Consider the following 24,762-nt stretch of genomic DNA (forward strand, 5'->3'; position numbering starts at 1 on the left):
GCACTCCCAGTGGGAGCAAAGCTACAACAGAAACAGATCGATGCAAATGTGGTATGCCCTCACTGTGGAGCCGAAGAGACGACTATTCATTTGTTCTTCCACTGCCCTTTTGCGGAACGTTTTNAACTCGGTTGGAGACTACTTACAAATCCAGAGTGTCTCCTGGCCAAAGTACTGATTGGAAAATATTGTAAGTCTTCCTCCTTTTTAGACTGCCCTATGTCTGCAAATGCTTCACATGGTTGGAGGGGCATATGTATCGGTCGTGACCTACTGAAGAAAAGACTAGGCCGGATTATCGGAAATGGTAAGGATACACCAATCTGGTACAGCCCCTGGTTATCTTTAACCAAGCCGGTGTGTCCAATGGGCCCTCCAACAGAAGCTTCAAGTTCATTGTGCGTTGCGGACCTTATTCTCCCGGACTCGGGTGATTGGAATGTACCCTTATTAAGAGAAATCCTACCTGCCTACGAGCATGAGATCCTAAAACTGAGGCCAAGTACAACAGGGGCACTAGATAAATGGGCTTGGCTACCAACCACGACTGGTATATACACGGCAAAATCGGGATACTATGAGGCACTTCAACTGAGCGAAAGAGGAGACAACCCTTTACCACCACCTCCAGCAACCGATTTTAACTGGCTCTCTTCCATTTGGCAAGTAAGATGCTCACCAAAGATCAAAATGTTCCTTTGGAAACTGGCTCAAGAGGCACTCCCAGTGGGAGCAAAGCTACAACAGAAACAGATCGATGCAAATGTGGTATGCCCTCACTGTGGAGCCGAAGAGACGACTATTCATTTGTTCTTCCACTGCCCTTTTGCGGAACGTTTTTGGCATATGGCTCCACTGTCCACCACACTCAGGACACAGGAAGTTAGTACAATCAAATCGGGCATCACCATCTCGGGAAAGCTGACAAGCCTCCCACCTACGGGCATAACCCTGGGTCCCCTCGCACCATGGATACTATGGTCGATTTGGACGGCACAAAATCAAAAGATTTTTAACAAAAACCCCCAAACCCCTATGGAAACCCTATTGCTGGCGATTGTACGTTGTCGAGAATGGCAAGAAGCCCAATCGAAATCCAGGATCAAACCAGTCCAGAGACGCGACCCCCCGAGTTTCCCAAATCGGGGATCTGCCGTTGTGGCCTATTCGGATGCAGCCTGGCGAGTGGACAACCATGCGGGCTTCGGATGGGTTTTCAAGGACCCTAACGACACCCTGATCTTGGAGGGAGAGTCGTCGGCTCCGTTTGTGTCCTCACCGTTGATGGCTGAAGCTCTAGCAACTCTGACAGCAGTAAGAGTGGCCATTGAATCGGCTTTCACCAACATCATCTTCGCTTCTGACTCGCTGAACCTTGTCAAAGCTCTTAATCGGGAGATCCAATCAAAGGAACTCCATGGGATTCTTCATGATATCCTCTCTCTATCCTCTCAACTTAGCTTTTGTTTTTTCAAATTTATCCCTAGGGAGTTCAACCTTCAGGCAGATGGCCTTGCAAAAAATGCTTTATCTGTAATGAATCCAGTTTGATGAATGAAAAAGCAAGTGTTTGACCAAAAAAAAAAAATTAGAAGTGATGACAAGCCTTTTTAGGTTATTCGTGAAGTTGTAAGATGAGAATTTCATGAGTACATAAAAACTTCTACGTAAAACGAGTTTATGTTTTGTTAATGTTTTGTTATGGTTTTAATTTAATAAAGTATTTTCTCTTTTAAGAACACGGAATTAAAACTAGAAATATGTATGTATTATATAAATTAAAAATACTTAATACATAATTTTAACTACAAATTAAACTTTATTTTGTTCATAATTATTCTCATTTGTTAATTATACATATTCAATAATATTCTCAAACATTCATATGTTAATTATATATAATCAAATATGATAAAGTTTCTAATAATACTTTTGCATTTTATCTTGTTAATGATAAAAACTATGTTTCAAAACTGAACCCTATACCCTAAATCTTATACCCTAAACCCTATACCCTAAACTCTATACGTCTTAAACCATATTCTACTATTTATCATTAACCAAATAAAATACAATAAAAATTTATTTGTAATACTAAGTACATAAAATAGCAAAACTAAAAACATATTACAAATATACAAATTAACAAATAATAATCGTATTTTTTTCTATAATATGTCTAAAATAGTATAAGAACATAAATAAGAGCAAAGCCAATAAGAAGATATCACTCGGATAGCTGACGTGGCTTATTCTCACGGCATACGATGAGAGTAAATCAAAGGGATACATTTATAACCTCTCTTTATTATTTCATTGGCTCAGCCATTAGAGTGAGGATCTCAATATTTCTAATATGAACCGTTGATTAAAATGAATCTAACGAACACGAATTTAAATCTTCTTTTTTAATCTTTTCCTTTCACTTCTTCCCCTCATTCTCCTCTTTGTCGTATCTCTTTCATCTTCTTCTCCAATCCCCTATATATTAATAGAGAAACACTCTTAAAAAAATGCTGATATATCGTCGCTAGAGAGCTCGAGGCATATTTTAGCAAATAAACCCTATTAATTAATCTTAATTACATCTATGTCATTATAAAGTTAAATTAAATCTTAATTACATATGCAGGAATCCCCTATATATTAATAGATAAACACTCTTGAAAAAATGTTGATGTGTCGTCGCTAGAGAGCTCAAAGTACATTTTAGCAAATAAGCCCTATTAATTAATCATAATTACATCTATGCCATTACAGACTTAAATAAAAATCTATTAAATAAATTAAACTATTTGTAGTCATTTAATTTCAAACTATATTATACTTCTTTAAAAACACAACAAATTAATTTCTTTTAAAAATTTAATAATTATTCATGTTTTATTAAAATAAATTTCATACAAATTTTTTCACTGCATTAAAATTATTATTTACTTTAAAATATTTCACGGATAAAACATATTTTTATATAATATAAACGTAAATTTGAATAAAACAAAAAAAAAATTACTTACATATTTTATTTTATACAAACAAATATCAATTCCCAAATAATATTTTTATTTGAATTGATTCATCCGCACTATGTGTAGTTCCCAAATAATAATTTTATTTGAATTGATTCATCCACACTATGTGCGGGTTGTTACCCTGCAATTGAATCAATTATCAAATTAGTTTTCAAGTTGGGGATCTCGTTTTCCACCCAAGAGAGATTTGTTTCGAGTAAGCAATTCTTCCTATTTTCGCTTGAACTTTTCTGATTTCCTTTTGGATTCATTGCTTGTTTCTACCGGATTTGGTGGAAAGTTGCTTCGATCTATGTTCTCTTTTGTTTATTAGTATGGAATATTTTCAATACATCGGTTGAACTTTTTCAATCTGTTTCCTCTTATTTTCATCAATCTAATGCATTCTTTTGCTGGATTCTCTATTGCATAGTTGATCAAATTGGAGGAGAGATGGCTGAGAAACTCCTGAACATGATGGGAAAATCTTCTAATCAACAAGAGATAAGGATGGACCTGTAACCTTACGGATTGGCGAAGGACTGAAGGGAAAGAATAATGAATCTTCTAATCGACACCACTTTTTGATTTTGTATTTTTAATTTGTAATATAGATTTTTTTATCATTGTTTCATATAGATATTAATAAAATATAATATTTTTATTTCAATTTACCTCAAAAAATCAATAATAATTTATCCCAAAAAATTCAACAATTATAATTTAATATAATTGGAATTGGAAGTAATTAATAAAAATGCAAAATATAATAGAATAATAAAATATAAAAATAAAATTATAAAATTATTACATATATGATATAATATATTATAATTTAATATTATAAATAAAACAATTTATAACAATATACAATTGTTATTATAAATTATATGACTGCATTGCACAAAGTGCTATATTAAATGAAGATATAATAACAATGCCAAAAACCGCTATAAAAAGTGACTGACCTATTATCACGGAGGCAGATACAACATTTGTTAAAATACTATGATTTCGTTAGATAGTCACGTGCTATCAATATCTAACATTCTGGTAGTGACGTCAATCAATACTAATGTAAATATTCTTAACATTAAAACAATATTTTTTTTTGCTAATGTAAACTCCTCTTATCATAATGTGACAACTGGTCATAATTAGCGTATAGAGGAACAACTCCCTCTTTATCCATTATAAGTTTTTTTTTTTGACAAACATACATTATAAGTTTATATGACGAAACCAATGTGTTATTACCCAAACCAATTTGTTATTACCCAAAATTTAACACAAATGCACATACACATTTCACAATGGTAGATGAACTTTCCAGTGTCTTCTGCAAAGAGTTATATTCACTTGAACCAGTGAGCGTTGCATTGTTTCTTGATCTTGGAGCGGCTGAGTTTGGGAGACTATTGCTGAGTGGAAGTAGATAAGTCTTTACGGCGTCGTTCTTAGTTTTCTGTTTTTTTTTGTTAAAAGGCTTTCAAATTAAGTCACAAGAAAAAATAATACAAGCCCAGGCAGGCCATTGTGTTTTTTGAGAACTAAATTAAGAAACTAAAATTAGTCGAACATCAATTTTGTCCATAAAAAACCTCACTCACACTCGCATTAATGCAACAGTTGATCGATTGAAGACGTCCGATCTTACAGATAATTGGTCAGGGAAGAGCGTATGCTGTTGAGAACAAGCTCTAGAGCATTACATGAGAAAGACTCTCTCATCACAAATGAAAAGAAATGCCAGAATAAGAGTATTTTTTTGGTTCTCATGCAATGTAAGAGAGGTTCAAATATTAGGGTCAACAACTTAGGAAGATTTTTGGTTTTTGAAATTAAAAAAAAAAACTCAATAAGTTTGACAATAAATAAATGAATAAAATTTTGCCTTAAAGCTCGAGTTTTGTTTTAGTGGAAATAATGAATTAAAGTGAGAAGATAAATGGAACTTTGTCTATATTAAGAGTCTAACTTATAGCTACTAGAAAATGAATGATACTTTAGTACTGGCGGAGGGAGGTTGGTCCACTATGTTTGCATTAGCTGTATGGTGGGAGTGGAAATGGCGGTGTGGTAATGTATTTGGTGACACTCGACTTCATAGAGACAGAGTTCGATTTATTAAGGATCTTGTTGTCGACGTGACTTTAGCCAATCGGAGGGAAACAGCAAATCAAATGAAAAATGCCCGAGTACTAAGAGAGGTTGGTTGGGTGGTACCGACTCAAGCATAGTTCAAAGTGAATGTAGATGGTGCGTCAAAGGGGAACCCGGGTATAGCAGCGGCAGGGGGTGTTATAAGGGATAGTGCTGGTGGTTGGTGTGGGGGTTTCGCTGTGAACATTGGGCGATGTTCGGCACTGTTAGCGGAATTGTGGGGTGTCTATTATGGATTATATACGGCTTGGGGGAGAGGCATATCGAAGTCGGAGTTGGAGATTGACTCGGAGATAGTGGTTGGTTTTTTGACAGTAGAGATTGGTGACTCTCACCCCTTGTCATACCTGGAACGCTTGTGCCACGACTTTCTTACTAGGGACTGGATAGTTCGTATTACGCACGTGTATAGGGAGGCTAACCGTCTAGCGGATGGGTTAGCTACTTATGCGTTTTCACTACCGTTAGGCTTTCATGTTTTGCCTTTGATTCCTGTTGCTTTAGTTCCACTCTTGAGAGATGATGTGGGTGTACATGGCCTCGTCGCATTTGTTTGTAATTTTTATTGGTTAAGTTCTAATAAAATGAATGAAAAGAAAAAGAGTTGTCAATCTTATATCTTTCTTTATTGCCATCAAATTTTCAATTATCTAATTGCACTATTATATTATAACCTTTTTGATGTTGATTTATTATATAAAAAAAAACAATCTTTTATAACTAAATAGATTATCGGGTGGGTCTTCTTCTATAGTGACATCCAAAAAAAATTACACAAACGATCTTGTGATGATGTGATCATTTATTCGTAGACAGTAGATAATAGATATTTAGATTATATAAACAATGGTCAATCTAATCATTATGGGTGAAGAGTCATCGTACCAACAATCTATGCAAATGTTTATTAAGAAAGAAACTATCAGTAGAAGCTTGTAAATAAAATACCAAAAAAAAAAAAAAACAAAATCTGATAAGAGGAGTTTCTAACTTGAACATTAACTATGCCCACGGTCAGCCCGGCTCAAACTTTTGGTTGACCCGGTGCTATCATGAAGAAAGGACCCTTAAATATAACCTTAAAAAAATTACATTTTTTAGTTCTGTTCAAAAAGCTTCTAACATCGACAATAAAGAAAAACAGAGCACAACAAAAAAAACAGGGGATTTTCATCCATCGTAATAGATGGTCATTGCATAACTTTTCAAGTAAACAAGACCTTCCTTTGTACATGATCTGCAGCAAAATCTTCAATCAATGTTTCAACATCTAGTTCTTCTAAAAAGTTGTTCTCGATCGCCATTAAAGCTAGCCCATTCAATCTCTCTTGTGACATAGATGCTCTTAGATATGACTTCAATAGCTTCAATTTTGAGAAACTCCGTTCTACATAAGCAACTGTAATTGGAATAGTTAGCAAAATTCTCAATGCAATTGTAGTATAAGGAAAACAATCAAACTGAACAAGAAAATTCAATATTTCACATGCTCCCATCTTTCCATTTGGTAAAAGTTCCACAAGAAACTTTAACTCAAGAAAAAGTTCATCTCCAATTATATCTACCAAATCTCCATTTTTCAGACTATGTTCTAAACAACTACAATGAGACTTTAAACTCACATCATCACACATTTTCAATTTAGTAGAATCAAAAAGGAACCCAAATATATTTTCATATAAGCGGTATTGTTCAAACCTCTTATCAAGTGAACAAATAGCATGATCTACAATATACAAAAAGTATTGTATCCTAAATGTTTCTTCTACCGATAATATAGTTTCATTACCACTAACTTCATCATACTGTTTTTTTCTACGAATCACTCGTCTTTGAATAAATATAGGTTCAATACCAATTTCAATAGCAATTTCCTTTTCTTTTGTCATAACATCAACAAAACCAGTTTCTCTATAACTTTTTAAACAAGAAATCAACCCACTTACCTTAGTCATTGCAACATCAATTTGCATATCTTTTGACTGTAATTTTTTGCTAACCATATTCATCACATGCAATATATCAAACCAAATAATAGTAGATAATAAAAATTCAAAACTACTAAGCTCATTCATTGCTAGAGATTTAGCTTCACTTTGAATCATTGAATCATTATCATTTTCAGCTACTTCAAATAAAGCTTCTAGTATATCAAAAATTTGAAATCTAATGGCTTTAATACTTTCAACACGACTTTCTCATCGTGTCGTTGACAATTGCTTAAGAGTTAAACATTTCACATTTTGTTTCAAAATTTCCCACCTCTTTATAGAATTAGCAAACAAAGTATATAAACGTTGTACGACTCCAAAAAAATCTTTAACTTTCACTGAATTATTTCCAATATCACACAAAACAAAATTAAGACTATGGCAAGCACATGGAGTATAAAAAGCTCTAGGATTAACATCCAAAAATCTTTTTTGTACACCTTGTTTGTTTTCCTTTCATATTTGATCCATTATCATATCCTTGACCTCTAACATTATCTATATCAAGATCTAGAGATTTTAAAACATCTTTTAACACTTCAAAAAGACCATAGCCGGTTGTATCATCTACTTTCAAGAATCCAACAAAATACTCTTCTACTTTAAAAGAGTTTGAGGAAAAAGGAACGCACCTTAGAATTAAAGACATTTGTTCCTGATGGCTAGCATCACCCCGGCTCTGGACATGTGCAAGCGGTGCAGCAGCACCGGGTCCAAAGGCCCAAAAAAAAAATTTCCTTCTGTAAGCCCATATTGTATATTATTTGTTTATTTATTTGTTAATTAAAAGGCAAAGGAAACCTAATCTATTATATCGTTGTTTACTCTTTTTTTGCCGGAGATCACGAGACGATCCGATGGATAATCACAAGAGGAGCTGCAGAAAACTGCAGGTAAATCGATAAATCCATCAGATAGAACTTTTAATTTTGATCTAGCCGTTAGCAATTTCTACTTTTTCCTCATAAATCTGTAATTTTCTGTTCTGAATTTTATTTTTCTCTAAGTGCCGAGTGTTTGTATTGTTCCTTCTGTCTCAAAATTCCAGCAAGTTTGGGACATCTACAACAAGGTTTTACAAGAACAAGACTACAATTATTCAGTTTCATTTTTCAAACAAGTACCATCTTCTTTGCAACAATCCAGGTTCTATCGCTTCTTGAACTTTTAATTCTTGTATTGGATTGTTTGAATTTTGATTGTTCAATTAGATATGCCTCCATGTGGTCATACTAAACGACAAAAAAAAAGAACATATAGAAAAATTCATACAATCACAAAAAGGGGCTTTGGATAAATTTATTGTGAAAGAGAATCATGGTGTTTCTAGTGCTAATGAGGATGTCAATGATATAAATAATATAGAAGTCCTAGATGCTTATGTAGTTCTTGATGAGGTTGATGATGTTGGTGCTAGTGTTTTTGATATCTATGATCCAAAAAGTTGGGATACGCTTGATTTGAAAATGATAGAAACTTTAGCAATAAATAGACCAAAAAGAGATTTATCTATTGTAAAAGGTCCTAAAAACAAATCTTCTAGAAGATTTATGTCATCTTGCTACACTAAAGTATTATCTAATGGTGAAACAAGTGATAGAAAGTGGCTAGTTTATTCTAAAGAATTAGATAAAGTTTTTTGTTTTTGTTGTAAAATTTTTAGGAAAGGTATTAGGAAAAGTAATTAGCAAATAGTGGTCTTTCGGATTGGAGTCATATACTTGTTAGATTAGCTGATCATGAAAAAAGTAAGGAACATATGCTTAATATGAAAGCTTGGATTGAATTACGACATAGATTAAAAAAAAATGAAACTATTGATAAAGTTGCTCAAAAACAATTTAGGAAAGAAAAAGAGTATTGGAAAAATGTATTAATACGAATTATTGCAATTGTGAAATATCTTGCAAAACATAATTTGGCATTCCGTGGAACAAATGAAAAATTATATCAACGGAGTAATGGTAATTTTTTAGGATTAGTAGAGACATTAGCAGAATTTGATTTGGTGATGAAAGAGCATGTTAATCGGATTACTAGTGGCACCATTCATCATCATTATCTTGGTCATAATATTCAAAATGAATAAATTCTTTTGATTGGTTCAAAAATTAAATCAAAAATCATTGCAAGAGTAAAAGAAGCAAAATATTTTTCTGTAATTTTGGATTGCACGCCTGATACTAGCCAGGCCCGGCTCAAACTTTTGGTTGACCCGGTGCTATCATGAGGAAAGGACCCTTAAATATAACCTCAAAAAAATTACATTTCTTAGTTCTGTTCAAAAAGCTTCTAACATCGACTATAAAGAAAAACATAGCACAACAAAAAAACAGGGGATTTTCATCCATCGTAATAGATGGTCACTGCATAAATTTTTATATAAACAAGGCCTTCCTTTGTACATGATCTGCAGCAAAATCGTCAATCAACGTTTCAACATCTAGTTCTTCTAAGAAGTTGTTTTCGATCGCCATTAAAGCTAGTCCATTCAATCTGTCTTGTGACATAGATGCTCTTAGATATGACTTCAAAAGCTTCAATTTTGAGATCCTCATTATATTATTTATATCATTGACATCCTCATTAGCACTAGAAACACCATGATTCTCTTTCACAATAAATTTATCCAAAGCCCCTTTTTGTGATTGTATGAATTTTTCTATATGTTCTTTTTTTGTCGTTTAGTATGACCACATGGAGGCATATCTAATTGAACAATCAAAATTCAAACAATACAATACAAGAATTAAAAGTTCAAGAAGCGATAGAACCTGGATTGTTGCAAAGAAGATGGTACTTGTTTGAAAAATGAAACTGAATAATTGTAGTCTTGTTCTTGTAAAACCTTGTTGTAGATGTCCCAAACTTGCTGGAATTTTGAGATAGAAGGAACAATACAAACACTCGGCACTTAGAGAAAAATAAAATTCAGAACAGAAAATTACAGATTTATGAGAAAAAGGTAGAAATTTCTAACGGTTAGATCAAAATTAAAAGTTCTATCTGATGAATTTATCGATTTACCTGTAGTTTTCTACAGCTCCTCTTGTGATTATCCATCGGATCGTCTCGTGATCTCCGGCAAAAAAAGAGTAAACAACAATATAATAGATTAGGTTTCCTTTGCCTCTTAATTAACAAATAAATAAACAAATAATATACAATATGGGCTTACAGAAGGAAATTTTTTTTTTGGGCCTTTGGACCCGGTGCTACTGCACCACTCGCACATGTCCAGAGCCGGGGCTGCCCACGGTGGACATCCGAACTTAAATATGGAGTCCAAATTAGTTTGGAAAGACTCACAACAACCATAAGAACAAAAGAAGAATCCGTTTTTTTACTCTTAAGAATGAAGGGTCCTGGACAACGACATTGACATGTGTTGCAAAGCGGCCGTGAAGAGCTATTGTTAGACAGCAGTTGAATATGTTTTCTTGTCATTCCTCCTGGTTTGGCGTATCTGATATCCCCGACTACACAAAAATCATGCAAAGTGACTCCACAATCTTTACAAGTGTAGAACCAAGTCTTTGGATTTGTTTCTCTTTCGCAAATATCAAACCAGTATTTGCCGCTTGCCTTTTTATCACCATAACATAGAGTGAATGGATGATCATCATAAATGGGAAGTCATGTTACCGTTAATGGTAGAGTGGCACAACGAAAATCCAAAAAGTAATCGCATTTCTTACAACCTATGACAGGTGTTATTCTTTCATGGATGCCGCAGTTCCGATAAGTCTTCATGTCAATGAATTCTAGTTTGAGGAAGACTAAAAATGATGAGCATGACTTCCATGGATAAAAGGCACTGTAATGCACTGCATATTAAGTCAAAGTTCATATTCCCATAATGTGTATAGTAGATAAATCCCTGGCAAACAACTTGACGACAAGCTTCACAAACTTCTTCGTAGCGTTGACTTCGGAGGCAAAGAGTGAGAGGTTGTGGGCTCAGAAAATGTCATTTTTTTGTAAGTAAATTAGCGCAGGTTTCATGGAGAATGAAACTGCAATCTGATTCTGAACACTTGTAGAATGCGTGACAAGTACCAATGGGACGAACACATGCTCCACAGAAGCTGCTTTCTTCACCGTCGACTCTGCTGAGGCTCATGAGGTTATGTTCATGAGCGAAATGTGTGATTTTGTTGTCATCATTCCTCTTGAATGGCTCGATATCTTCAACTTCTTCAGGTACTCCATTAAGCTCTTCCCCATCCCACACGTCATCCCTTGTTGCACACGCTGAATGAATAGCGTAATGAGGGCAAAGAGAACATGAATAAGCCCCATATGACCAATCAATCTCTTCCCAACAAAGTCCACATCTCCAATATTCTCCAAGACCAAGAGGATACTTGAACGAAACACGATGATCATGGTGATTGACGTTAATAACACGAGGTAAATGAGCACACTTTTCGTGAATCATGAAATTGCATTGATGACACACATAAGGAGAACGGTCGCCTTTCATCCCACAAGCATCACAAACGAAGGATATCAATCTTGGCATGAGTGTGAGTGTATGCTCATAGACTTGGAGATTTGAAAGAGCAATTGTTGGGGGATTATGAATCGCACAAGCCAAATCCAAATTGAACTTACAAATATCACAATGATAAAGTAAGTTCCCAGCGTGGCCTCCACGTAGATGACATCTCCCATCTGTGTAATATGGAGCTCCACCGGTGAGAAGCTTAAGAGGGTGTCTGCTATGAGAATTGTGAGTAATCTCTGGTGACTCAAATACGGAAACATATCCTTAGTGAATCACCAACCTGCAAAGAGGGCAGAGGTAGCCATGTTTGCCTTCCTCATTACAAAAGTCACATTGCAGCTCCGAACCAAATCAAGCATGAGTAGAGGATGGTGGTGCCACGACATATTGAGATGGGCTCCAGCATACACGGCATTAATTATGCAATCGATATCCAAATTGAGTTTACAATCAGAGCAATGATAAAGAATGCGCTTTAGTGTTTTTACCTCAGAGATGGCATTTCGGGTCGACGGTGTGATCAGGTGCTCCCGTTGTGATAAGTTTAAGACGATGTCCATCATGACAAGGGTGGTTTACTATCTCTTGTATCCTGAATACAAATGCACATACCGTGTGAATAGAAAACTTGCATTCATCGCATGAGTAGCCACCACCATACGATCGATCGCAAGCATCGCATTCCAAGCCTTCAAAATAGTGAACGACGGATACACCATGCTCGTGTCCTTTTAATTCTAAAGCCATCTTGGTTGCGGTTAGCTGAGGTGGAGAGAATCCAAGTTAAAGTTTGGGTAATTTTGTGTTATAAACTTATAATGGATAATTTCGTGCTAATTATCTGAACACTACTAGCGACCAGTTGTCACAATGTTAAGAATATGAAAAACACTTAGGTACACCCCTACGGGTGAGCCTTTATATTCACCCCCTTCACTCTCAACCAATCAGAATATTCTATCTAATATAAATCAAAATTAAATTAAAAGACAAAACTAATTAAGGAAACCAATTTTGTATACTTTTATTTAAAGAAAGTTAAATATTGTTTTGGTTTAGATTTTACAATTAAACGAGGATATATATCGGTTTGGGTTTATAAATGAGAATTAGGGTTTAGATTTTATAATTAAAACGAAATTATATGTCGGTTTGGGTTTACAAATGAAGTGGTTAGGGTCTAGATTTTACAATTAGAACAAAACTAGATGTCGTTTTGGGTTTACAATGAGATGGTTAGGGTTTTGATTTTACAATTAGAACGAAATTATATGTCGGTTTGGGTTTACAAATGAGATGGTTAGGGTTTAGATTTAACAATTAGAACGAAAGTATATGTCGGTTTGGGTTTACAAATGAGATGGTTTGAGTTTACAAATGAGATTTTTAGGGTTTAAATGTTACAACTACAACAAAATTATATATCGGTTTGGGTTTATAAAAAAGCGATTTAAGTTTCTAATTTTATAATAAATGTGTATAGATTTTATTTCCTTATTTTATAAGGGAGTGAATGAAGAGGTTCACCCCTAGGGCACACTTAGTTAGTCTTTATTTAATTTAAACGGTAATATATCGATTGTCCCATTCAGGTTTTGTTTGCCATGTTAATTTGTTGATATGCTCAAATTTAAATTCTAGAGTTATCATCTCAAATTAACAGATCTAGAACTCTAAATTCAATGGTAAAATAAATCAGTTCTCACTGCAAATATTATTTAAGTTTAAAACTCGAAAATTTAAATGTCTTCATAAAATTCAAAGTTCAAACCAGCTTTGAAAACAAGTTTAGTTAATTCACAAAATTACTAAATCAAATCTCTTTGCAAGAAGTAATTTTGATCATCAAAGGTTTTATCAGGAAAATCAATTATACTTTCATATCAATTTATTTTTAGGTTATTGATTCTAGGTGATCAATCCATAACTAATATGAAAAACAACCTATGATGAAGATCATAAAGGATAATGAATCCTAATAATAACAGATCTAATAAACCGTAAAAACCCTGAACCTAACAAGTAAACTACTAAGACATATTGAATGAAAAACAAAACATCTTTCTGAATAATAAGCAATAGATATTAAAAGTAAAAGAGGGAGTTTAAGAATCTTCTCTCTACAAATGAATTCAGATCCATCTCTCCCAAAATCTTTCAATATCTCTCTCTCAAAAAGCTGCTAGAATAAAAATTTCCGGATTTCTAAGACCTAAAAACACTATATATATGTTTAAAAACACGTCGAGGTCTTGTGTTGCAATTGTGAAAAACTTTGGGTAATTTGTAAAACTTCCAAAACTTGGCTTCATGTGTCGGCTCAACAGGGTGTTGACCGACACCATCAGTCTTGATCAGCTTCGACTTGATTTCTTCGGTTAAATGCTCCAAAATGATCCAAATTGCTTCACTTTGCTCCGATCCATCAGTGCTAAAATCCTAGAAAACCTGAAAAAACTCAAAAACATCCTACAAACCGAATCAAATACTCAAAAGCACACTTATATCATGGTTAAAAACCGCAAAAACCATGATATATCACTTGTTTACTCCGACTTCTTTATCTTTGCTCTCCTAGTTCTTAACTTGCAAGTTTTCTTTCTTTTTAATTAAATAACAAAATACTTGCCCTGTGCGTTTAGAAAGAAACGGGTTATACGGGTCGGGTTGTTTGGTTGGTGTGAAATTTGGGTTTTATAAATTTTAGCCGATTAGAACCGAAATGAAATTCGGATCGGGTTAAATGGTACAGAAATTATTCGGGTCGGTTATCAGTTTTAAAAATCTTCCAAGAACAATTGTGGACCTGCAAAATTCGGTTTATTTAAATCGAATTCACCTGTTATTCACCTGATACAATCATAATCAGAGTACAAAAACAACAAAATAGAAGACAAATCACTTGCCTCACATAGCAACCATTACAATACAGAGGATATAAGCTAGTTTTTGATTGAGTTTTACATCTAGCAACCATTACAGATCCAGAAGCTAATAAGCTAGCATATCATCATGTTTTAGCTAGCATATCATCATTGTTCAAGCTAGCTATTACATGAAGAAGAGGTTACAGAACCATCCAAAAGTTAGCAACTCTTACCAGAGTTGAGTTGTTTGCTATTACAAAAGCATGCTAATCTGCATCAAAAGGTAAAAAAAAGAGCAGCTTCAAAAGTCAGTATTATCCCCAATTATCTCTAATAGTTAACGCTGCAAAGGTGCATCAAAAAGGACAAAAGAGCAGCTTCCTACCTAAGTACCTACCTGTACAATGCATACCAAACAATGTCAATATGAATTTGTAAATCAAAAACAAATACTACTTAAACTCTTAAGCTACAGAAACAAAAACTTATCTAATAAGTAGGCATACCTGCCATATTATGAATAATCATGGAGGAGGAGCTAGAGCATTCCTTGAATCTACAAAAGAAAAAAGTTAGACATTTACATTTAAACAAACTACAGAACACAATCAAAAGAAGGCAAAGTAAAATGACTTACCAAGAGATTCAAAGAACTCTACGTCTTCCAACATTTGCACCAAGTTAACCACCTCTGCTTTTGATTTGAATGAACACCTCAACCACTGTTGGGTGCATACCAAAACCTCCACCATGTAAGGAGTTAAAGAACTCCTATAAGGATCAAACACTCTGCCGCTTGTACTAAAAGCTGACTCAGAAACAACTGATGAGGCTTGCGATGCTAGAACATCTCTAGCAAATTCAGACAAGAATGTGAACTTGGAGCTGTTACACCTCCACCAACTTAGAACATCATAAGACATCCCTAGCCTATTCTCAACTCTGACCTCAGGTTTCTCTGCCAGATAGCGTTGCAACTCATTGCCACTATCATCATTCACCCCAAACTTAACCATCTTCTTGTAAAGAGACTTGATCCTCTCACAATCATCTTCTTCATCAGAATACTCATCCATGCCAATCTGTTTGCTCAGCCTTGAAGAATATTATTCATACAACCTATTCATTGCACTTGAAACTCTAGCAGAAAGATGCCTACTGTCTATTGTATCTCTGTCATATAGCTGATTATAGCAGAGGGAAGCAAACTGCTTCTTGTTGCGAGGATCAAAGACACTGGCTATGATGACAAGTGGATTCATGTTGTTCAATCCATCCCAGTACTTCTCAAACTTTTCCCTCATGACATGAGTTTGCTTTCTGGTCTCCTCATCCAGAATGGCACACTTGGCGATCATAGCCCTCTCAATGTTCATAATTTCATTGTAACATACAGAATAAGAGACAAACTTAGAAGCATAGAATACCAAAGTTGCCTTATAGAAAATCTTGAGGAATTTAACTAACCTTGATACTTCTTCCCATTCTGAATCAGCTGGTGGACCAACTCTCTTGAGCTTTGTCTTCTCATCCTCTTCCAAGAAGAAGAAGTAATCACAGTACAACTTGTCCTCGGCCAACATCTTCTCGAATGCAACCCGTAGCTTCAAAGAAGAACTCAACATAAGGTAAGTAGTATTCCATCTTGTGACAACATCTAGTGGCAAGATGCCTCTGCATAGCTTCCCATTTTCACACCTCATCGCAAAAGACCTAAGCCAAGTGAAAGAAGATCAGACATACTTGACAGCATTCCTAACAGCCACAATCGTCACCAACAATCAGATTCAGGATGTGGGCACAACAACGCATATGCAAGAACTCACCATCTCTAACCAAGGAGTCTTCACCTCTCAACCTTAACTCATCTTTAAAAACACTCAATGCCTTGTCATTGTTCCTTGCATTATCCACTGTCACTGTAAAAACCTTCTCTAATCCCCAATCTTCTATACAGTCCAGCAACTGCCTTACAATGGTGTCTCCTTTGTGATCTGTGATGACCTTAAAGCTAAGGATTCTCTTCTATATTTCCTAGTTAGCATTAATCCAATGCCCAGTGATCACCATGTAGTTGTACGAGGTTGTAGGAGATGTTCATATGCCTGTTGTTAAAGAGACCCTTTGTTTCTCAACAACGAACATGTTCTTCAAGGCTGCTTTCTGTTGCAGGTATATCCCAACAATGTTTATACTGCATGTACTCCTAGAGAATGTCTTGTACATAGGGAAGACACTGAAACAAAACCTTTTCCAACCCTCAGATTCTACAAATGAGAATGGTAACTCATTGACTACTACCATCCATTAACTAACCTCCTAAACAGATGTGGATCATACTTAATCACCTTCATGTTCCCTTTGCTATCACCACTAAGAACCTGCTGCTTTTCTTTTTCTACCCAATCCTTGTACTACTTACATATCCGTATGTGACCTATCATAGGACTAGTGCCTACTATCTTCGAATCACACCACAATACTTACAGTAGCTCTTAGTGAGATCTTCGTCTCTTTGCAGAAAGTGTTCCCAGCAAGGTGCTCTTTTAGCATACTTCTTTCATGCTTTCGGTAGCTTATCAGCTCTAGAGGCAGGTACCTTACGCTTATTCCCAGCTTCAGTCTGTTCTGCATCTGTCACTTGAGGTTAATGTGGAGGTTCCATGTTGAAGTGCTCTCTAGACATCTACAATATACACAAAGAAGAAAACAGATTACTATTCGTTAATCTAAAAACATTCAAACAAAATACCTAAATCTCAGAGATAATCGAAGTTTTAAAATAAACCCTAACCATATATGACCCAAATCGATACAAATACACAAGTTAAGACCATAAACAAACCGCAGGACTACAAATAAACAGAAGTATAATCGTTTGAAAAGAAATCCCCAAATCGATTTTAAAACCCTAACCCTAAATTACCCAAATCGATACAAATACGCAAGTTATTACCATAAACAAACCGCATGAAAACAAATAAACAAAACAATAATAGTTTAAGGAGAAAGCCCAAATCGATTTTAAAATTAACCCAAATCGATACCATAAACATAAAGAAAATCTAGAATAACATACCCAGAATAACAGATAATCAAAAGAATAAGCGATTAGGAGAAAGAAGAAGAAGAAAAGCTTACGTTCTGGATTAGGGTTTGAATCCCAGAGAAAGGCAAGAGGCGATATGATGTCGATGATGTCGAAGATGATGAAGATTAATCGAAGATAGAGAAGTGAAGATTTGATTGAATAAAAGATCGGAGAAGATGAACGGAGATTTTTTTTGCGGTGTCGCCAAGGGGAGGAGGCGGAGAACTCGAAGATAGAAAAGAGAGAAAAATGAACTTAGTGTCTACATTTCCGCTTATATATGGCTGCCAATTCTCGGTTTAGGTAAAATCGATCGGTTCTGATTTTTGAACCGAACTGAAACCGAATCCGAATTTTGATCAAGATTGTCCTGAACAGTTTGCTGCTCACTAACTCGTAATTTTCAATAACCAAAAATATCGGGTTTCTCGGTTTAGTTTGTCCGGTTTTCGCCGACATCCCAAGGCAACAAAATAATCATGACACTAAGGATAAAAGAAGATTTATTTTATTCATCAGATGTATGAATCTTGATCATAGAAGGAATAAGTCAAAGTCATGACAGCTAACATTAAGCAGTCGATGAGATACATTAAAAGTACAAAAAATAGGGAATCATGTTGTGCCAGGCCGGTCGAACAAAAACGATAGTCCGAAGCAAAAAAAATAAAGACTTATAGCCTTTTTTTTTTTTAATTCAAAATCTTAGACAAAATTACGATTAAAATTATGCAAAAACTTTTATTAAACCACAACTTTTAGTAAAAGAAGATATATTGAATCTAAAAATATCTATTATTATTTATTTATATAATTTAAAGGTTTTTAAAAATATATAATAAATTGGTTTCGAAAAGCGATTTGTCCGCTTGTCCTCTGGAAGCGGATAATTCAGGTTCCTCAATCCACATCAGTTTTTAAAATAATATTTCTTATATTGCCACGTCATAAATTCAAAACTCAAAACTCAAATATAGTTTCAGTTTTTTTAAAGCATTTCCAATTTATCTCTATATTTGTCTTTATGTATAAAAATATATATAGCAATCTCTAAAATAGAGATAAATTTGCTCTAATACACCTCTATTTTCTTCTCTAAAATAGAAACTGCTATATTTTTTTATATAGAAGAAAAATATAGCAATCTCTATTTTAGAGGTGGGACTAGAAGTATGTTAGAGTAAAATTTACCTATATAAATAAAAATAGGAAAATCCATTGGAAAATTCTTTGGCAAAATTAAAAATGTTTTTTTCTAAATTATAATTAGTTGATGACTGAAATAGATTCTTTAGATTAATTACTTTACAATATTTTGGTAAAACAAACAAATATAAAATTATTAATCATTATATAATTATAACATATTTAACCAACAAATATAACTTATAATTTAATATTTTAGTTATAAATATTTTGTCCCGCAGTGTACCGCGGGTCCTAATCTAGTTATATAAATATAAAGATATGTCAATATGAATTATTAATTCCTGTTTTTAAATAATAATTTTTAAAAATTAACTGATAAAAATTGAATGGATTTGGAAAATAGATTTTGTTGATATTTTTAAAGATACAAATATATATTAAAGATATAAGATAGTAGTATCATTGATTACGTTGAAATTCGGATATATAATTGATTATGTTTGATATTTCAGTATAAGTCACTAATATCGTTTTACAAATTTATCTCTTAGAATGTAGTTATGCACATAGCTCTATTCACTTCTGATGTTCTTAGAGGAGTATTTCGTATTGCATTAACTGGTATACACAATTATAGTTATATGATTTTGTCCTTTTTTATTTCAAGCTTCAATTTTAATAGATACAGATACCTAATATTGATTTTTTTACGATACGTTTACATTAACTGATACACAATTATAGTTATATGATTTAACCTTTTTATTTCAAACTTCAATTTTTAATAGATATAGATACCTAATATTGATATTTTTAAGAGACATTTACAAATATGAAATAATCATGGAAGATATTATGCCATTTGACATATATCGTATATACTAAAACTTAGAAACTCATAATACCTAAAGAAAACGTTTTCCAACCATGGTTATACATATGTGTGCATATAAATACCAGCTACACAAAAACTAAGTTAACAAAACAAAAGATCTAAAAATCTACTCCAAAAAAAAATATGAAAAACTTCTCAGTATTTTTATTTATTTTAAGTCTCTGCGTGTTCAACCATGTATCCAGCGCCGGAATCAGGATCGCGAACGATCTGAAATTCAACAAAAATCTTTGGATGAGATGTTATTCTAAAGATGATGTTATTGGTCCAAAAATAATACCAATGGGACAAGATTATTCATTTTATTTTGGCATTAACTTTTTTAGTACAACGCGTTTTATGTGTACTTTGAAACAAGGTCCTAACTATAAACACTATCAGAGTTTTACAGCATTCAAGGTTTTCAGTAATTCAGATACCGGAGGGCTATGGGATTGGAGAGCTAGAGAAGATGGAGTTTATTTAGTGAAAGAACATGAATTTTTAGTTCAGAATCCAGTTAATCTGCATAAAGAGTATGATTGGATAAATTAAAGAAAAATTAACAAGATATCTTACAAAAAAAGTTGTATTACGTTTTTAAACAAGAAAAAAATATATAAAAGTATCTTGATATCGAGTATTCTATCAACTAGTTAAAAATCAAATAAATAAAAAACTGAAATTTACCCAGATTGACTCAAACAAGAATTGAAAAGTTTTGGAATGTATATACTCGATGAAAGGGTGCGAGAGTTTGCTACATATGAATTTTTGTTTTCATTAGTTTGTCAAAAGAGAGTGAAAAACAAGGATGTCGTAGATGTAAACATGGTTTTTCCCCTAATATATTTTACATTCATTCCACACAAAAAAAGCAAACTAAATTACACTATATTATAAATTGAAATCAGAATAGACAACTCACCGTAATTTAGATGGATTTTTGGTTTCTAAAGACAACTCACAATTGATGCTTTCTTGGTTTTACACGGTAGTTATTTTTTAGGAGTTGAGAGGAATAATTTTGGAAGAAAAAAAAGGGTATGTGTTAAGTCAAAGTCTCCGTATGCATAAGAGAAGGAAGATGAAAGTGTGAATATTAGTACTGACGCGATGGAGAACGGAAGAGCATAAACATGATTCCCCGAGTGGAACACTAACTTTGAGTACTTCATTAAGAAGGCAAATTTTTGTTCTCTTTTGTCATTTAGAAAATAGTGTTGAGTCAAAATGATTCCATGTATATACAATTTCATCATTTTAAAATTTATATGAAGGTGAAAATCTGTTTATGATTTATTTGTGTTTGATTGTGGTACTTAAAAGGTTTTGTTTGGATTAACAAAGCTTCAAAAAATAAAAATAAATTATATATATTTGAAAATGTGGTATATAAGTTTATCACAAACTAACTTATCGACATTTTTTAAAGTCCGTTTAACTTGATATATATAGAGTATTATTTTACAGCCAATGATTATTTTCTGGTATACCTTGCTATATATATATAATTTTTTGTTATAAAATAACTTATCAATAAATTATGTAGACAACTTATGGTTATTATATCAGAGACTTAAATTTCATGTAAGTAATGAATCTGGTTGGAATTGTTTTGTCATCTACGTGTTGAAATCTCTAAAAATGGATCTTGGAGTTAGAAATATATGAATGAATTTTTCAGTTTAAAAATATGAGTCTAAGTAAAATCACTAAAATGAGCAAATGCAAAATACTAAATTTTAAAAACATTTAAAAATTTAACTAATTATACTTACGTCAAATAAAATGAACTTAAAAATCTATCATGTGGCGTAACGTGGGTATTTACCTAATTCATACTAAAAATACAACATTTTTTAAACTAATATCTTGTGGGTATTGTCGGATTGTAGCAAAGAAATCCACTCAATAATTTAATCAACGGAAACAAAGTTTCAAGTTATATACTACTATTGACTTCATTTTATATTGTTTCCTTACTTCATATAAGACAATAATATGTATTAATGAAATGATTTTCTGACTTTTTCTTTATTACAAAGATATTTTGGAAACAAAATATTACATTCAGATTTTCCCTTTTCACTTATGTTTTTAATTTATCTATACTAGTATTTTTGCAGCAGTTTTTTCTCAAAAATATTTTTTAGAAAGTTTTTACATTTAATGCATTGACTTTAATATTAGTTACCAAAAGTTTTAAAATTAATTATAGGTAAGATTTAAAAAATATGGAAATCTTTCTATCTCATTCAAACATAAATATATGATTCCCTTTCAATTTTATTTGAATTTATATTTAAATTATTTTTGAATTATTCTATAATACATTTCGTTAATAAAAATTGTAATTTTTTTCCTGCATATGATGTAATACAAATTTTAAAAAACGGACATATAATACTCAATAGATTAATTAAAAAATACGGGTACAATATCCCACATCGTCTTAAAAAATTAAGCAATAGTTAAAAGTCATACTATAAAAGAAACCAAAATTATTCATAATACAGATGAGTAGAAAGTTTTATTTATCAGGCATTCAAACTTAAAAAACTTTTATTTGGCTTATTCTGGTTCTTTATTTTAAAGATTTTTAAAAAGTTAAATATAATAAATATTTAAAACTTTAAAAAGTTAAATATTATAAATATTTATTTTATAAAAGTATAAATATTATAAATTTTTATATTTTTTTGAAAGTTAAACATTATAAAATGTTTAAAATATTAATAATATTTAAACATTTATGAAGTTTCAAATATAAAGTTTAAATATTATAAATATTTCAACTTTTTAAAAAAGTTAGAAAACCTTTAAAATATCAATAATATATTTAAACTTTTACGAAACTTCAAATATGAAAAATACTCAATCATTTTAAGAATTTCAAGTATCATAAATATTTAAACTTTATAAGAAGCGTCAATTTTTTTTTGTCAACCATTGGACCACTCACTAGCCTAATTCTTACATTCGTAGAGAGCGGGACTCGATCCCTGGTGTGATGGTGCCTTGTGCATTAAGGACTTACCTTTGGTCACTGCACTAAGGTCACTTCACAAGAAGCGTCAATCTTATAAAATGTAAATGGTTACAACCTTAATAAATAATATTTCAACTCAATCTAATATTTATAATAAAAAAATAAATATTAAAAATTAAGATTATATATTGCGAGTTAAAATATCTTGGGACGGAGTTATATAGCGGATAGGGTTTTGTCGATATTTATATAAATTTAAAATATCATTAATTTAGTGTTAAACGGGTAAAACATCTTTTCATTATTTTATTAACACTATCGGTATCAGAGAATAGACATATCTAATTAAATTGATTAATAAATGTTATGTAAAAAATAAATTATATTGCAGTATTATATGGTTTAAACTTTCAACCATAAAATTATTAATTATTATATAATTATAACATATTTAACCAACAAATATAACTTATAATTTAAATATTTTAGTTATAAATATTTTGTCCCGCGGTGTACCGCGGGTCCTAATCTAGTTATATAAATATAAAGATATGTCAATATGAATTATTAATTCCTGTTTTTAAATAATAATTTTTAAAAATTAACTGATAAAAATTGAATGGATTTGGAAAATAGATTTTGTTGATATTTTTAAAGATACAAATATATATTAAAGATATAAGATAGTAGTATCATTGATTACGTTGAAATTCGGATATATAATTGATTATGTTTGATATTTCAGTATAAGTCACTAATATCGTTTTACAAATTTATCTCTTAGAATGTAGTTATGCACATAGCTCTATTCACTTCTGATGTTCTTAGAGGAGTATTTCGTATTGCATTAACTGGTATACACAATTATAGTTATATGATTTTGTCCTTTTTTATTTCAAGCTTCAATTTTAATAGATACAGATACCTAATATTGATTTTTTTACGATACGTTTACATTAACTGATACACAATTATAGTTATATGATTTAACCTTTTTATTTCAAACTTCAATTTTTAATAGATATAGATACCTAATATTGATATTTTTAAGAGACATTTACAAATATGAAATAATCATGGAAGATATTATGCCATTTGACATATATCGTATATACTAAAACTTAGAAACTCATAATACCTAAAGAAAACGTTTTCCAACCATGGTTATACATATGTGTGCATATAAATACCAGCTACACAAAAACTAAGTTAACAAAACAAAAGATCTAAAAATCTACTCCAAAAAAAAATATGAAAAACTTCTCAGTATTTTTATTTATTTTAAGTCTCTGCGTGTTCAACCATGTATCCAGCGCCGGAATCAGGATCGCGAACGATCTGAAATTCAACAAAAATCTTTGGATGAGATGTTATTCTAAAGATGATGTTATTGGTCCAAAAATAATACCAATGGGACAAGATTATTCATTTTATTTTGGCATTAACTTTTTTAGTACAACGCGTTTTATGTGTACTTTGAAACAAGGTCCTAACTATAAACACTATCAGAGTTTTACAGCATTCAAGGTTTTCAGTAATTCAGATACCGGAGGGCTATGGGATTGGAGAGCTAGAGAAGATGGAGTTTATTTAGTGAAAGAACATGAATTTTTAGTTCAGAATCCAGTTAATCTGCATAAAGAGTATGATTGGATAAATTAAAGAAAAATTAACAAGATATCTTACAAAAAAAGTTGTATTACGTTTTTAAACAAGAAAAAAATATATAAAAGTATCTTGATATCGAGTATTCTATCAACTAGTTAAAAATCAAATAAATAAAAAACTGAAATTTACCCAGATTGACTCAAACAAGAATTGAAAAGTTTTGGAATGTATATACTCGATGAAAGGGTGCGAGAGTTTGCTACATATGAATTAGTGATATAAATAAAGTTCGTTCATCATAGTTTCGTATGCTAATTTGGAGCTATGGAGGGATTTAGATCTCTAGGGAGATAGTTAGAAAGTAACTCTTATCTTGTAATACGCTTTGGTGCCTTTGTGATCCAAGTGGAGCAATGACCAGCCAACAAAATGATATAAGCCCAACATAGTCAGTGAATTAGATTGAGAAAAGGGTATTGAGATGTCTAGTTGCACCCACATAGCTT

At 32.3% G+C, this 24,762-nt stretch overlaps 2 protein-coding genes and 1 pseudogene across 2 annotated transcripts; 2 read left to right on the top strand and 1 right to left on the bottom strand.

Annotated features, from left to right (window-relative positions):
- On the bottom strand, positions 10,340–12,422 carry LOC104783624 (annotated as a pseudogene).
- LOC104779991 (pumilio homolog 15-like) lies at positions 19,788–20,211 on the top strand. Its single transcript, XM_010504455.1, has one exon. It carries the CDS (start codon positions 19,801–19,803, stop codon positions 20,209–20,211), a length of 411 nt encoding a protein of 136 aa, XP_010502757.1. The 5' UTR covers positions 19,788–19,800.
- Positions 23,887–24,310, top strand: LOC104779992 (pumilio homolog 15-like). Its single transcript, XM_010504456.1, has one exon. It carries the CDS (start codon positions 23,900–23,902, stop codon positions 24,308–24,310), a length of 411 nt encoding a protein of 136 aa, XP_010502758.1. The 5' UTR covers positions 23,887–23,899.

The sequence above is a fragment of the Camelina sativa genome, chromosome 4 (assembly GCF_000633955.1).
Source record: "Camelina sativa cultivar DH55 chromosome 4, Cs, whole genome shotgun sequence".
Classification (NCBI taxonomy): Eukaryota; Viridiplantae; Streptophyta; class Magnoliopsida; order Brassicales; family Brassicaceae; genus Camelina; species Camelina sativa.

What these genes read in the sequence shown, in the direction of transcription:
- LOC104779991 (XM_010504455.1), top strand. Translation starts at nt 19,801, where the DNA reads ATGAAAAACTTCTCAGTATTTTTATTTATTTTAAGTCTCTGCGTGTTC.
- LOC104779992 (XM_010504456.1), top strand. Translation starts at nt 23,900, where the DNA reads ATGAAAAACTTCTCAGTATTTTTATTTATTTTAAGTCTCTGCGTGTTC.